The sequence below is a fragment of the Dendrobates tinctorius genome, unplaced genomic scaffold (assembly GCF_039654945.1).
Source record: "Dendrobates tinctorius isolate UK_male_01 unplaced genomic scaffold, ASM3965494v1 ptg000158l, whole genome shotgun sequence".
Taxonomy (NCBI): domain Eukaryota; kingdom Metazoa; phylum Chordata; class Amphibia; order Anura; family Dendrobatidae; genus Dendrobates; species Dendrobates tinctorius.
In genome coordinates, this window is record NW_027361825.1 from 29,260,845 (window position 1) to 29,276,555 (window position 15,711).

At 43.9% G+C, this 15,711-nt stretch overlaps 1 protein-coding gene across 3 annotated transcripts in view; it reads left to right on the forward strand.

The window, feature by feature from the left end:
- Nucleotides 1–15,711, forward strand: part of LOC141052032 (cytochrome P450 2C18-like) — a 95,260-nt gene that overhangs the window by 24,015 nt on the left and 55,534 nt on the right. For all 3 annotated transcript variants that reach the window (XM_073549209.1, XM_073549211.1, XM_073549210.1), the window contains exons 6-7: nt 2,346–2,522; nt 4,060–4,201. In XM_073549209.1, the coding sequence (XP_073405310.1) occupies nt 2,346–2,522; nt 4,060–4,201 (319 nt within the window). The remainder of the gene's footprint in view (nt 1–2,345; nt 2,523–4,059; nt 4,202–15,711) is intronic.

The window sequence follows — 15,711 nt, forward strand, 5'->3', positions numbered from 1 at the left end:
GGGGAAATAAGATCAGTGAAGAAAATGTTGAAATGCGGGCAGTCAGTGGTTAGCACTAATAATAATCTTTATTTTTATATAGTGCTAACATATTCCACAGCACTTCACACACATTATCTTCACTGTCCCCGATGGGGCTCACAATCTGAATTCCCTATCAGTATGTCTTTGGCATGTGGGAGTAAATCGTAGTACCCACAGGAAACCCATGCAAACATGGGGAGAACATACAAGCTCCTTGCAGATATTGTTTTTGGTGGAATTCGAACCCAGGACTCCAGCACTGCAAGGCTGCAGTGCTATCCACTGAGCCACTGTGATGCCCTTGCACTGCAGCCTTGCCGCACTGGGGTCCTGGGTTCAAATCCCACCAAAGACACACATTTGCAAGGAGTTTCTATATTATCCCCGTGTTTGTGTGCGTTTCCTCCGAGTTCTCCAATTTCCTGCCACACGCCAAAGACATACTGATAGGGAATCTATATTGTGAGTCCCATTGGGGACAGTGATGATAATGTCTGTAATTTCCCATAGAATTAACAGCACTATTTAAATAAATGTGCTTTAGGGTTTCCTGCTTGTTGGATAGCAGAGCAGTACTCAAAGCTAAAGGTGCAGAATGACATTTCACAGAACAAAGTTGAATGTTTAGATGCATTACATGCAGATATGAGGAATGAAAAGAATACTGGAATGTCGGATAAATGTTTTCAATAAGGAAATTCAAACATTAAAGGCATCTGATAAAAATGCTGCTGCATTATTTGTTAGTAGCCAGCTAATTGTGGCAGAGAATAAACTATTTAAAAGGAAGAATGAAAGCTATAAAGGTGGGCTATCGCTAATCAGACTGATCATTCTAAATCACCAAAGAGAAGAAAAAAAGTGCTTAAAGTGATACAAAGAAATGTAATAATGAGGCCCAAGAATTCTCTATTAAAGTTGTACCTGTAGATAAAAGTCTACAACACCTTTTATAAAGAGCAGAGCAGTGCTTTTATTCTGGACTTTTGGGTCATGTTGCAAAATTTGTCAATTTTCTGGTAGTGAGACACACAAAAAAGGGACAATGAAGTGTTTTGCATGTGGAAATGTGAAGCAACAAAAAGAAGACTAAAAATCCTCTAAAAATGACATTTTTGGAGCATTTTTAGTTCTCTTTTTTGTGGCTTTGCTATTAAGTTAAGTGTTTGGACTCGCAAGTATGAGGACCCTTGCGAGCTTGCTTATTTTGGCCAAAATATCGACCAATACTTCACATATTTATATGTATTTTTGCACTTTATTTTTCAGGGTGCAGCCAAGCCCAGAACTTTTGGTCTTATAAACTGGGGTATCTGTTTACGTGGGATGCATTTAGTGCTGGGCAGCCCGCTTGATCATATAGTATGGGTGTGACTAATAGGCTGTAAACCAGACACTGTGCATTACCTGCATGTGAACGGCACCCTATACAAGCCTCTTTTGTGCAATCATATACTGGGCAATCACCCCCTCCATGAACTGGTAGGTTGTGAGTGGTTGTCTTATCAGTATTGTGCACCAGCCATCTTTACTACATGGGTTTGCTGCATCCTGAGAGTCCATTTGTTTTGAGACCTGGGCGGATGATCACTGCTGCCCTTTTTCTGATGTGGAACTGTGAGTCACAATGTGAAGATATATTACATTTATGGTAAACCAGGCCATATTTCTAGGAATTGTTTTATTTCAAAGAGAGATGCATGGGGCTTACAAGTAGAGCGGCAAAATGATGAGCCTAAAATAGGAGGAAGAGAGAAGAAAAATCCTTCATCAAGGTTTAGACATTGGAAAAGTGGCCATACCAAACATTCCGACTGGTGTCCATTTCATGTGGTGAAGAGGAAAAGAGGATCTGAAGGCATGCGTATGCACAGCTTCCAATGGCAGTGAGTTACTTGTGCTTATTGATGATGTGACTAAAGACAGAAGCCGGATGAATTCAGTAGTGTTGCAGGGCGATACTTTCTGCTCAGATTCAACCAAATGCAGCAAGGCTGATTGGGAGACACGTCACAATACAGATGGAAACTTATGTAAGCCCTCACTTCACCAGGGCTGAATTAATAATGGTGGAGTCCAATTATTTGAGATATTGAGTGAGGACCTCTCTTCCATGAAAAATGGAAGCAGAAGGGCAAACGTGATGGTGGGATAGGTAGAAATTGAACCAAGTAAAATCTGTGTAATGTTTTAAATTATTGCATCAATTATTTTAATGATTTTTTTATACGGCAAAAATAATTTATTTGTTCATATGATCAATCCTTTTGTGAAATTTGTAAAAATTGTTTTTTAAAATATATATTTTTTATCCATTTTAGCTACTCAACTCTTTCCCACAAATTTTCCTGCGTGTTCCGGGACCACACCAAAAAGCTTTTAACAATATTTTTACCATAAAAATGTTTGTGATGGATAAAGTGAAAGAACATAAAGAGACCCTGGACCTGAACTGCCCCCGGGATTTCATAGACTGTTTTCTTATAAAGATGGAAGAGGCAAGTAAGATGGATATTGTGTGGTCAAAATATTCATATTTAATGGTGTTGTCATCATCATTTCCTTTGGCTAAAAAGTGATTTTTTTTTCCTTTAAAGCTATACGGCTGCTTTAATTAAAAAAAAGAAACACATCTGTCTTTCCTGTTATTCAGCTGACATTAAGTGACACCTAAGGAAAGGCTTCATAAGGAGGCAGAGTGAAGGATAAAAAAACAAACTTTATTGAGATAAGATATAAAAACAAGCCATGAAGGCAGTAAGAATATAAAAGGAATGAGAAGACACAGATGAGTTAAAGAAAAGGTGGAACAGACTGGACATGTACAAGTTAATTTTTTACCCTTTCCTCTGCCTGACTATGAAGCCTCTCCTTAGGTGTCACTTATAGTCATATGCTTCCTGGCATTTATATAGAATTCTAGTATAGGTGTCTTACAGCTGACATTAGTCATAACTGTACGCCTCCTGGATGATGCCCTGTTCAGTAAAAATCATCTTTTGTAGCTTTTATCTTCCAGGCTATGGGGTGTATGCTGCCTGAAAGATAAGATTTCTCCTCCCCTTCTCTTCAGTGTCCTTTGACGTCAGGTGCACGAAACATAAATCCCGCGCCTGCACATTCTGCCTGCTGCCTCTCCTCCGCACTGTTCCACCCTTCTGTGGGAACTGTCTTCAATTTTGATATGTGCTGGCTCTTAAGAGTCACTGTAATTTCCAGTCCCAGTGATCTCTGGCGAACAGTAAAGGTGAATTCTCCACAGTCCAGAACAGTGCAGAGGAGAGATGGCAGGCAGAATGCCCAGGTGTGGGATTTCCAGCCGCATACTTGATGTCAACAGGAAACTGAAGAGGAGAGGAGAAATATGAAGTATAATGAAGATCGGAGGCAGTCTTATCTTATGAAGACCATGGGCTGTCTTTTCTGCCGGGCAGCATACGTCTCATAGTCTGGAAGATCAAAGCTATAAAAGTTGATTTTACTGAACAAGCCATCATCCAGGAGGCATAAAGGTATGACTAATTTCAGCTGCATACAACCTGCGTGCCCATATTTATAAACTCTAGAAGCTCAAAAAGGAGAAAAATTCCCCTTAATGCCATCTGTTCCTTGTTCATTAACATGAACAAATTTTATTGTGTGCCATTACTAGAGATTGTGTGGGACTCGCAGGTACGCAGGGATTCCTTCCCCTGGAAACAGATCTCCTGGGAACCATAGTGACAGCCCCCTCGGTTCCGGATCGGTTACACAGCAGGGGCTCTCTCTCCTACAATGGCGAATTGAATTCATGTCAAATGTTTAAATATTCACAACTTTAAACAATTTACAATTTAGTTCATGTGAATCCTCACAAATGATCATTACAAAAGATTGCCACATGCAGAAATCCTTAGAATCATTTTCTTCATTGGGCCCAAGTACATCTGGCCCAACACTGCCAACATTTGCTACATGTCCACATTAATTCGAGTAAATGATTGAAAAAAAACCCCGAAAAAATAAAATGCAATGTAATCTCATGTACGTTTTCAGGACAAGGAAAGCCCTAACACAGAGTTCAACCTCGAAAACTTATTTGCTACTGTGATGAACCTCTTTTTTGCTGGAACGGAAACAACAAGCACGACTTTAAGGATCGGTCTGAGGATTATACTCAAATATCCAGAAGTTTTAGGTATGTATTGCCATTGACATAACTTGGGCACAGGTCTCAGAGGTCAGATTTCAACAATCATTAGTGAATGTTAGGGCTCTTGCACATGGCCATAGTTTTGGTCCGAGTACAATCTGACAAAAATCAGATCGCACTCAGACCAATCTTGTTCTATGGAGATAATTTTTTTCTGAACCAGTCCCAGCATGCTTGAGTTTGTTCCAATATTTGGATCGCAGTCAGCCATGCAAGTCAATGCATGTCTGGAAAACATCATACTGCACTCAGATTACATCTTAGTGGAGTCTGATTCCCACTGGCTGACAGAATGGAGAAGATGGATACATTTTTTTTTCTCCATCTTCTCTTCATCTGAGAGAATAGGATCATACTGTGCTGTCAATCTGATCAAACTCTGATTAGAGTTTGATCAGAATGTGATTTGCAAAATTGGCCTGATTCTGATGAGAAATTCTACGACCATGTGACGCTAGTCTAAAGTTGTGTTCAAAAGTTTACATAACCCGGCAGAATTTTTGCTTTCTTGGACTTTTTCAGAGAATATGAATGATAATACCAAAACTTTATCTCCACTCATGGTTAGTGGTTGGGTGAAGCCATTTATTGTCAAATTACTGTATTTTCTCTTTTTAAATCATAATGACAACCCAAAATATCCAAATGATCCTGATCAAAAGTTCACATACCCTGGTGATTTTGGCCTGATAATATGCACAGAAGTTGACACAAATTGGTTTGAATGGCTACTAAAGGTATCATCCTCACCTGTGACCTGTTTGCTTGTAATGAGTTTGTGTGCATAAAAGCTGAGTTTCTGGGATCCAGACAGACTCTTGCATCTGTCATCCAGCCACTGACATTTCTGGATTGTGAGTCATGGGGAAAGCAAAAGAATTGTCAATGGATCTATGGGAAAAGGTAGTTGAACTGAATAAACCAGGAAAGGGATACAAAAAGATATCCAAGGAATTGATAACCCTAGTCAGCAGCGTTCAAACTGTGATTAACAAATGGAAAATCAGGTGGTCTGTAAAAACAAATCCATAGTCAGGTAAACCAACAAAAATTATTTTCTTTTTCTGCTCTTTTCAATGGTTTTTTTAATTGAAAATATAGACAAAAACAAAGCATGTAAACAAGTAGGTTGTAGCATAAATCCACATCAAAAGTACAATCATCATTTAACAGGTGGTAGATAATTAGCTTTGGATATATACATATTACACTGAGGGATGATTAGTGACAATTAAAGCAGTACCTTAATCTCGAGATTCATCAAATAACAGTACCATAGAGAAGTATAGCCATAAGGTTGCTACATTTAACCAACATCCTTTTATAAACTGTATTAAGGTTCCTGGTACAAAAGAAACATAAATTATAAGAAGAGAGAAGGCAAGGTGGGAATCAAGTGGAGAAAACGGGTAATGAGGAAGGGGAGAAGAAGAAGAAGGAGGGGAGGAGTTGGACATGAAATGCATAGGTTCTCTATTAGTTTAGAATTGCTACATTAGTCTTGTTGGAATGTGTAGGTAGATCTAAAACGGATCCATGGATGCCAAATTTCTTCAAATGTTGATTGGGAGCAGTTTACTAGAGCCACAAGTTTAGCTACATGGTATAACATATCAACTTTTTCAAATATTTAGGAGGTGGAGGGGATATTCGTTGTTTTCCAATGAGTCGAAATTAGTAATTTCACTGCTGTCAGCATGTGGTGCACTAATACTGAGACGCGTTTATGTCTATGCCATATCGGGAAGTTTAAGAATACTATTTCGGGTGTCAATTTAAGATTTTTGTTTACTACACTTTATAAAATTTTCCATAGTGTGTAAAAATTGCAGACAGGACCACCACATGTAAAGGTATGAGCTTTCAGCAATCCCACACCTCCAACACTTAGTCGAGGCACCAGTCCGCCAATGACTGCTGTGCTTTGGTGTAATGTACCATCTGGTTATAATTTGAAGGAATTCTCCTGCGCCCTGACACACTGGGTTGGGCCATGTGAGTATTTGTTAATGTGGGAGTTCTGGGTTGGAGTAAACTTGTAGCCCAAATCTTTCTCCAAATGTGTTATAAAAGCTCTCTTGAAACAACAATTTAAATAATTCAGGATTTGGTATATAGTTGACATTATTTTCTTGGGTTTAAGGGTAGTTGCATATAGTGCTTCAAATGTAGTCAGGGGACGTGAAAAGTCTGACGAGCGAAGATAATGTCCCAATGAGTCTCTGATAGAACCGTATTGAATAAAAGACAGATTCGAGAGGCCTGATATCTCCTGCAGGTCCTGTAACGAGGGGGGTGTCCTATACGTCAAAAGCTGATCAACAGGTACATAAGCCAGGTATCTAGATTCCCCAGTATCATTGCCCTGAGAGTGGAATGAATGTGGTATCACATCTGCAAGCTTGAGTAAGGGAGACAGGGGGCAAGAGCTTCCACCACCTCCAGCAATATTTTCAGGATGGCTTTAGTATGTATGTTGTAGTGTGGCGTGCTTAATTTCTTGTGTGAGCATGTTAAAAAATTAGATCTTAGAGGATAAGGGGAAAGAGCCTCCTCTACCTCGACCCACTGTTTATCGTGAGAGTTTCTCAGTAGGTCAACAACTCTGGATAACATTGGCGCATGATAGTACCCCAATTTATCTGAGGCACCCATTCCTCCCTTAGACTTAGGTAGAGTTAAAGTTCTGTAAACTAGACGGGGTTTCTTTTTGTTCCATACTGTATGTAGTTACGGAATAACATGTTGATTTTGGCAAGATAGAATTTAGGGATATATATAGGTAAACTTGGGCAGGATTAGCCTCTTCAATAAATTTTTCCTCCCCATCCACGAGATATACGAGTCCTTCCATGTCTTCATGGAGGCTTCTACTGAAGAAATCAGAGGGGGGATATTTAATTGAAAGAGATCCCCATTCGTTCTTACCAGTTTTACTCCTAAGTATGTAATTAGAGATGAGCGACTTTGCCTTTTTTAGGGTCGAGTTGGCTTTCATGAAATCCGACTTTCGCAAAAGTCGGGTCGAACGAAATTGGCCGACTATAGCGAAAAGTCGGAGGCCGACTGAAACACGAAACCGAATGCAAGTCAATGGGGAAGCAGAGTCGGCAGTGAGTGGAGGACAGTAAACACACCTACAGTGCCCATTTCAATGCCAAAAACATAAATTCTTATTACTGAAGCTTGTCAACCTTAATTTACTTCATAATAATAGTTACACATTGAAAACTGGGGGTTCTTTGGCTAAAGTTGTGGGGGGGGTTGGGCTGGCTCCAGGTTTTCTTGTGCCCAGGGCCAAAGAGTGTCAGTGCGTCCCTTTAAGGCTACTTTCACACATCAGGTTTTCGGCATCAGGCACGATCCGGCGTCGTGCCGGAATGCCGGATCCGGCAAATGTTTTGTAAAACCTGATGTGCCGGATCTGGTTTTCTGCCGGATCCGTCTTTTTCTTGACAGACAAAACCGGATCCGTCTCATCCGGTTCATCCATTTTTCTATCCGTTTTTCGACGGATTACGCCGGATCCGGTTTTTAAAATTGACCCTTGTGGCCTTCCGAACGGGGTTGGCTACTGGAAAACCCTTGTGCCCTTAACCAAACTTGTGTACCTTCTGTACCAACAGTATATACCTTTGCCAACCAAAGTTGGCTATCTTGTCATGGTCTCTATTTTTAGCTTTAGGCCACAGGTGTGTACCTGGTTGTGTTTTATGCAAAGTATTTCACCTTTTAACAAAAGTTGTGTACATTGTTAGGAAATCACCAACAATAAACACAACTTTTCAGGTGAAATACTTTGCTTCTAACACAACCAGGAACACAACTGTGGCAAAAAGCTAAAATTTACCCACAGTTATATACCTGGTTTTGAATACCTTTTTACCTTTTAAATACCCTGTATTTAACCTTTTTTTTAAACATATTTCGCCGCAGAAAGAAATGACAGACAACCAGTGTAAACAATAATTTAACTTTTATTTAAAATATTTTTTTTTGTGTAAACTGTTTTTAAAGTTAAAAAAACTTTTTTAATAAAGGCTTGAAACCAACCAAATGGGCATTTTTATTACAAAAAAAACATTATAACTCGGTGTAGTGTGGGGTGGAAATACTGCTGGAGGGGCTGCGGGACACTTCGACAATGGGAGTGTGGAGAGAGGACTGGGATCGTGGTGGGGAAGGAACAGTTAGAGGTGATGGTGTGGAAAAAGCTACAGAATGGGTGGACATGTGGGAGGCAGAAGAGGTGGTGGGCGGTGGAGTGGAGGGTTGGGCAGGGACTGTAGGAGCAGATGATGTTGATGGAAAGTTGTATGGGGAAGGAGTTTGGTACGGGGAAGGAGTTTGGTACGGGGAAGGAGTTTGGTATGGGGCAGGTTGCTGGAAGTGGGGAGATGTCTGGTACTGGGGAGGTTGCTGGTACTGGTGAGGTTGCTGGTATGTAATAGGAGGGGGAGGATGGAAAGTGGCTGGAGGGGGTGCAGATGTAATAGGAGGGGGAGGATGGAAAGTGGCTGGAGGGGGTGCAGATGTAGGAGGGGGAGGATGGAAAGTGGCTGGAGGGGGTGCAGGTGGAGGAACTACAGTGGTGGGAGGTGGAGGTTGGGAGGTAACCTGCTGTAGAGCACCGTGGCACGAATGCATTACATGCATCTGCTGGGTAGGAGATAGTGTTGCCATGCGCTCCACAACAGACCTGAAAAAGGTGTGGTTTGGCGAAGATCTTGCTTCTGAATGCTTGGTTTGCAGAAGTGTCTTCACCTCCAGAATGCTGGAGTTGATCTGCTGAAAGCCTGCGGAGATTTGCTCTGACAAGACTTTTAGACAGTTCTGGAAAGATGCATTCAGATGCAAGAACTCTGGCACATAACTCTTTTCCTGACCCCTCTGCCGCTGCCGCCCAGTACCCGCAGGTGTACTAGAGGTGGCAGGGGCAGAAGGGTGGGGTAAAGGGAAAGCGATCTCCTCACCAGCAGCTTCATGTAATGTAGGCGGCCACGATGCTCCTGTGCTGGTGGATGGGACAGATGGGTCGAATGTGTGGGAAGGCTGGGAAGGTGCAGGTGTACCGGGGCGGTCGAAGTGTCCCTCGGTGCCGGTCTCCTCAGGGATCGCCTCAGAAGGGTCCAATCGTGCAGGCTCCCGAGTGCTGCTCACCGTGCTGTGGAATAAAGAGAAAAAAAAACAATTAAAATACTGACATGGTATGGCCCTGGCTGAAAAAAAAAAGTTACATCTAACATTTTTTTTCACATGTGGTGTGTAATATTTACCTTCTAGTGACCATTGTTTCCCGAAGGAACGACAGGGCTTGTGCGTACTTGTACTTGCTCCTGCGTCCTCCAGATCCACTCGGGGCCCACATCTCTTTATTGAACTCCTTCTTGAAACGATCCCTCACAGACCGCCACCGATTCACAATTCTGTTCCCTGAAACGAGAAAGGAGTGGTTAGTATACAACATCAGTGTTTCCCAAACTCCAGTCCTCATGGTCCCCAGGGGTCATGTTTTCAGGATTTCCATAGTAAATAGAAATCCTGAACACATGATCCGTGGGGACCACGAGGACTGGAGTTCGGGAAACACTGGTTTACATCAAGCAACCGGTACTGTATATACTTACGCTCTTTAATCTGGGCCCGAGCATCGAGGTCCTCCCAGCGGCTCACAAGGAGCGAACAGATTTCCTCCCAGAGTCGTCGGGTAACGATAAGGTCAGCATGGCGGCGGTCAGCCATATTCCAGAGCGGCTCCCTTTCTCTGACGAGATCGATGAGGTGGTCCACATCGAGTCCTCCATCCTCACCGTCAGAGTCGGGAGCACGCTGTGAAGGCTGTTAAAGAAAAAGACAAAAATAACATAATTAGCCTCCACAAAAGAAATGAAATAAAAAGTGCAAAAAAACAAAGCAAAAATATTTATACTTACACGCTGGTGACCGCCGCGTTGCTGTCGCCGACGACCCTGGGAGGCACTGCGAGGACCTCTTGGCCGAGCACCAGATTGGGAAGACTAGAGAAGAAAACAAAAAATGTTATGTCTTTGGATGTAGGCATTTGTTTGCTGTGTGTGGTCTGCAGAACATTGTTTTCTATGTGTTGTGTGTAGTGTGATGTTGTGTTTCTGCGTTTGATGCAAAAAACTTACCAATTGTGAGCCCACTCCAAGTGTCTGTCCACCCCTTCCTTCTTCTTCTGGGAGCTCCTCTTCATCTTGTGAATCCTGTTTTGAAATAAAAGGCAATGAATAGACATATATTTACAGAGATGATGGATTTTGGAAATAAAAACTTACCGTCAAACGCTGACGATGCGAGGGAGGGCTCCCAGAAGATGATGTGCTGTCTTCCTGGTGGCCACACTCCATGCCTGTGGGTGGTGTTCCAGCTGCTGCCATTGCTGCTGCTGCTGCTGCATCTATTGGGCGGCTGTTGAATAAAGAGAAACAAAGGGCCAATGAATATCTTGATATTCAATAGCCCTAGTTTGGAGGAATGGGGGATTTGATAATTACCGTCTCTCATCTGCTGCTGGCCTCCCCTCCTCAGCATGTTCCATTTGCTGCTCCATTTGGGGTGGTGGTGGTGCTGATGGTGCTGCAGTGGTCTCCTGCCTTCTCCTGCGCTTGGTTGCTTTCTTGGGTGGCATGTTGGGTGTGGCTGTGGGTCCCACTGTCTTGCTTTTATATATGTCTTGTGGGCAGAGCTACTGAGCATACTCAGACCAAAAAAAACGGATCCGGCCACCGGATCCGGCTTTCGCCGGATCAGGTGCATTGCGGCGCTCATAGGCTTTCATTGTGTGAAAAAGCCGGACGCGCCGGATCTGGCGTGTCCGGCTTTTTCGCCGGAGACAAAAAACGTTACAGTAGCCGTTTTTTCCAGACGCCGGATCGCGACACATTGCCCGATCCGGCGAAAACCGGATGAAACGCATGGCCATCCGGCGCGATCCGGCGCAAATGCAAGTCAATGGGGGGGAAACCGGATCCGGCATTGCATTTCGCCGGATCCGGTTTTTGTCAAAAGCGCCGGAACGCGCCTGACGGCGAAAACCTGATGTGTGAAAGAGGCCTAACACATACCACAACTCATGATGCTCCGATACGGCACAGAAATATAGTTATAGTACAATGACAAATACTTCACTGCTTACATGACATGACTGATCTATTTTAAATTGTAAAATAGCTCAAAAACAGGACAGTATATTACTCCATACAGTATTATGGCCACCACATTGTGCGCCATACAGAATAAGGAGTCCCATATATTTCTCCATACAGAATAATTGGTCACATATAATGTTCCATACAGTATATGATGAGCTCCTCATAATGCTACAGTATATGATGGTCCCTATGGACGATACTCCAGTGTGTCATGGGCCCAAATAATGCTCCATATATAATGGGCCTCATTTCTAATGCTCCAGTGTATAATGTGTCCCATAGAGGCTGCTCCAGTGTCTGATCTGCCCCATTTATAATGCTCCAGTATATGATGGGCCTCATGGATGATGCTCCAGTGTATGATGGGCCCCGTAAATGCTGCTCCAGTGTCTGATGTCCCCAAACTGGAATGCTCCAGTATATGATGGGCCTCATGGATGATGCTGCAGTGTATGATGGGCCCTAATAATGCTCCATATATAATGGGCCCCATATCTAATGCTCCAGTGTATAATGGGCCCAATAAATGCTGCTCCAGTGTCTGATGTCCCCAATCTGGAATGCTCCAGTATATGATGGGCCTGATGGATGATGCTCCAGTGTATACTGGTCCCCGTAAATGCTGCTCCAGTGTCTAATGTCCCCCATTTGGAATGCTCCAGCATATGATGGGCCCCATTTTTAATTAACCCAGGCATGGTATGTGAAAAGATCTCCATGGAGTAATCTGAAGTGCAAGCTGCCGCATCCTTCACTTTTGGTGTGGGTGAAGGACACAAGGAAAGGGGTTGCTCCTGACCAGAAGCCTGCACTTACGACTCAGTGCTTGCATTTTTTGAACTTCTGAAGAGGAGGCAATAGAGCTGGAGGCTGTTTCAGCAATGTAAGCTAAAAACAGTTCCTGATGCTCCAGCTTTAAAAGCAGTGTACCTACTCACAGAAAGCGGAGCCTTACAGGCCTTCCAGAGCTACACCATGACGCAGACTCAACACCTCCTGCCTTAGCTGCTATTGTGTTTTTGGTACTACCAGCATATGCACCACCACCACCATCAGTACCAGGTGGCCCCCCACACCCATGTCCGCATCCTCTTCCACAACACTTCCTCATGTTTTGGAAAATGGACCCAAAATGCCAGCAGATATAAGGTACTGTATCAGAAGCGTACAGCTCTATACAGTCTAGGGATAACAGTAAATCTCCGTATATATTTCATGAGTCATACACAGACGCTCACAGGTTCAGTATGGATTACCCAATAAAATAAAAAGTTGAAAAAGGATACAGTATCACCAGATACAAGGTATATATAGTATAGTGTAAACATTTTGGATCTCCGTATACATTTCAGGAGGCAGACACAAACGCTCTCAGGCCCAGTATGGATTATACAAGAATATGCAAAGCCGTAAATGGGTAATGTAACACAAGCGTACAGCTGTATACAGTGTTAGGGTAATCTTAAAGCTCCAAATATATTGCCAAAGTAACAGACAGACGTTCACAGGCTCATTATGGATTACACCAGAATTTAAAAAGTAGAAAAAGGGAAAGGTAGTCGTAGCATACAACAGTATACAGTGTTGTGGTACCTTTAAATCTTTGTATATATTTCAATCTCAGTAAGCCAGTCCAGACTCTCCGCTACTGGAAACTACATGGATACAAGTACAGATGGAAAGTCGAGTGTTAGCAGAAATTTGGGAATTACTCATCACGGGAAAACCTCCCAGTAGATGTTGCAGAGGCGAAGCAGACCCTCAGTTACTGTGTCTGTGGAGACAGAGAAAACGGTTCTTTGTGAAGAAAGGTTTGCTTTATCGCAGTAGCGTGGATCACATCACCGTTACTTGTCTCCATCAAATTTTGATCACAGGGAGAGATGAAGACATGGTTCTCACCGCCTATCATGATGTGTCTGGTCATTTTAGAGTGCAAAAGACAGAAGCCACAGGCTGTAGGCGATTCTATTGGATTGGCATGAGAGGAGACATTGAAAAATGGTGGGAGGAATGTCACATGTATGTGACTATCACAACTGTGAAAGTTGATCATAAAGCACCACTGCATCCGCTTGTAAGTTGATGTCCATTACAAATGGTAGCCATTGATCATCTGAAGGTAGAGGCCAGCAGGACAGGCCATAGCTACATCTTAACCATCATCGATCAATACACCTAATTTCTAGTGGCAGTTCCTGTGAAGGATTTAACTGCCCAGACTACACAGCAGTGGAGCAGGGAGAGGTAAGTATTACAACTTGCAAGTGCTGTGGCTATGACAAAGCGGGGGGACACTCGTGGTCAAGGGTACTGGCACAGTGCCCCTCATAGTACGCTGGTGTGCCTGACCGTGAGTGGGCCCCCCCACCATCAGAGACACTGTATTGTACTATGAGGGGCCCTGTGCCAGTGCCGTCGGCCATCAGTGGGCCCATCCACCTGTTCAGAGCAACGGCACTTGCCCTGGTGCGCCAGATGTTGACCCCAGTCCTTGGGGGGGGTGGGCAGCCCAGTTAGGGAGGTTTAAAAAATGGCATATCTTGATGTGTTGGCTGGATATTCAGCTGCTGCAAAGGACGGAATTGGGCAAGTCCGAGGAAGAGGAGGACAAAAGCGAGGCAGTTTTCTGGCAACCTATGTGTCATCAGGGGAAGGTGAGATAAAATCCTTTGAAACCCATGCATGGTTCATTTTAATGAAGGTTAGATCTTCAACATTTTTGGTCGACTGACGGGTCTTTTTTTCTGTCAGGATTGATCCAGCAGCACTGAGGACTCTTTCAGATAACACACTAGCAGCAGGGCAAGTGAGCTCCTGTAAGGCATATTGTGCCAATTCAGGCCAGGTGTCCAGTTTAGAGGCCCAGTAGTCAAAGGGGAATGACCTGTGAGAACACTGATATGGGAGGAGAAGTAGTTTGTAACCATAGTTGACAACTGCTGTCTCCAGTCACTTTTAATCGATGCGGTATTAGCAGTCGAGTGAGCTGTACTTGAGAAATCATTCCACAACATGGTCATTAAACCCCTGTCTCCAACGCCACTTCGGCTGTGTGCACCACGAATACCTCTTCTATTGTGCCAACTATGGCGCGTGGGAAAACCAGCACCGCTGCTGTGTGCTGGGAAAGCCTCAAACAAATGGTTTACCAGAGTTGCTTGTTTGTTAGCCAATATTATCTCTAAGTTCTCCTGTGGCATGATGTTATGTAATTTGCCATTGTAGCGTGGATCGAGGATGCTGGCCAGCCAGTAGTTGTCTTCCCTCATCATTTTGGCAATGCGGGGGGGTCCCTTTTTAGGATCCGCGAGGCATAATCACACATGCGGGCCAATGTTCCAGGTGTCAATGATGCACTGCCACTGCTGGGTGGAGGAGCACTTTCTGGCAAATCCACATCCCTACAGTCACGCACAAACACTGTACCTGACCTTGGAACACCAACATTTTCTCTTGCCCCCTGAGAAGCATCCTCCTGCCCAAAATAATCATCCGCCTCATCCTCCTCCTCCTCGTCTTCCTCCACCTCATCCAGGGCAGTTCCCTGACCAGACAATGGCTGACTGTCATCAAGGCTTCCCTCCTCCTCCTCCTGTGCTGCACACTCCTAATCCTTAATGTGCGTCAAACTTTGCATGAGCAGACGCATAAGTCGGATGCTCATGCTTATTATGGCGTCGTCTGCGCTTACCAGCCGTGTGCATTCCTCAATACACTGAAGGACTTTACAGAGGTCATTCAGCTTTGACCACTGTACACCAGACAATTCCATGTCTTCCCTCAAACTGCCTGAACGTGTATCCTCCCACAAATGCAATACAGCCTGCCTCTGTTCGCAGAGCCTCTAAACTATGTGCAGGGAGGAGTTCCACCTTGTTGCAACGTCTATGATTAGGCGGTGCTTGGGGAGGTAGAGCAATCGCTGCAGCTTCTGCATACGAGTGGAGTGGACGTTTGAGCGAAGAATGTGCGAGCACAGTCTTCGCACCTTATGTAGCAGGGATGTTAACTCTGGATAATTATTAAGGAAGCACTACACTACCAGGTTCAAAGTGTGAGCCAGGCAAGGTTTGTGTATGAGTTTTGCACTGGCTATGGCTGCCACAAAATTATGGCCGTTATCACAGACTACCTTGCCTGTCTCAAGATGTAGACTGCCCAGCCATGACTCAGCTTGTCGCTGCAAGTAGTCGGCCAGTACCTCCGCGGTGTGTCTGTTGTCGCCCAAAGACATCATCTTTAACACAGCCTGCTGATGCTTACCACTAGCTGTTCGATAGTGGGACACCTCGCGTGCAACACTGCCAGCTGCGGATG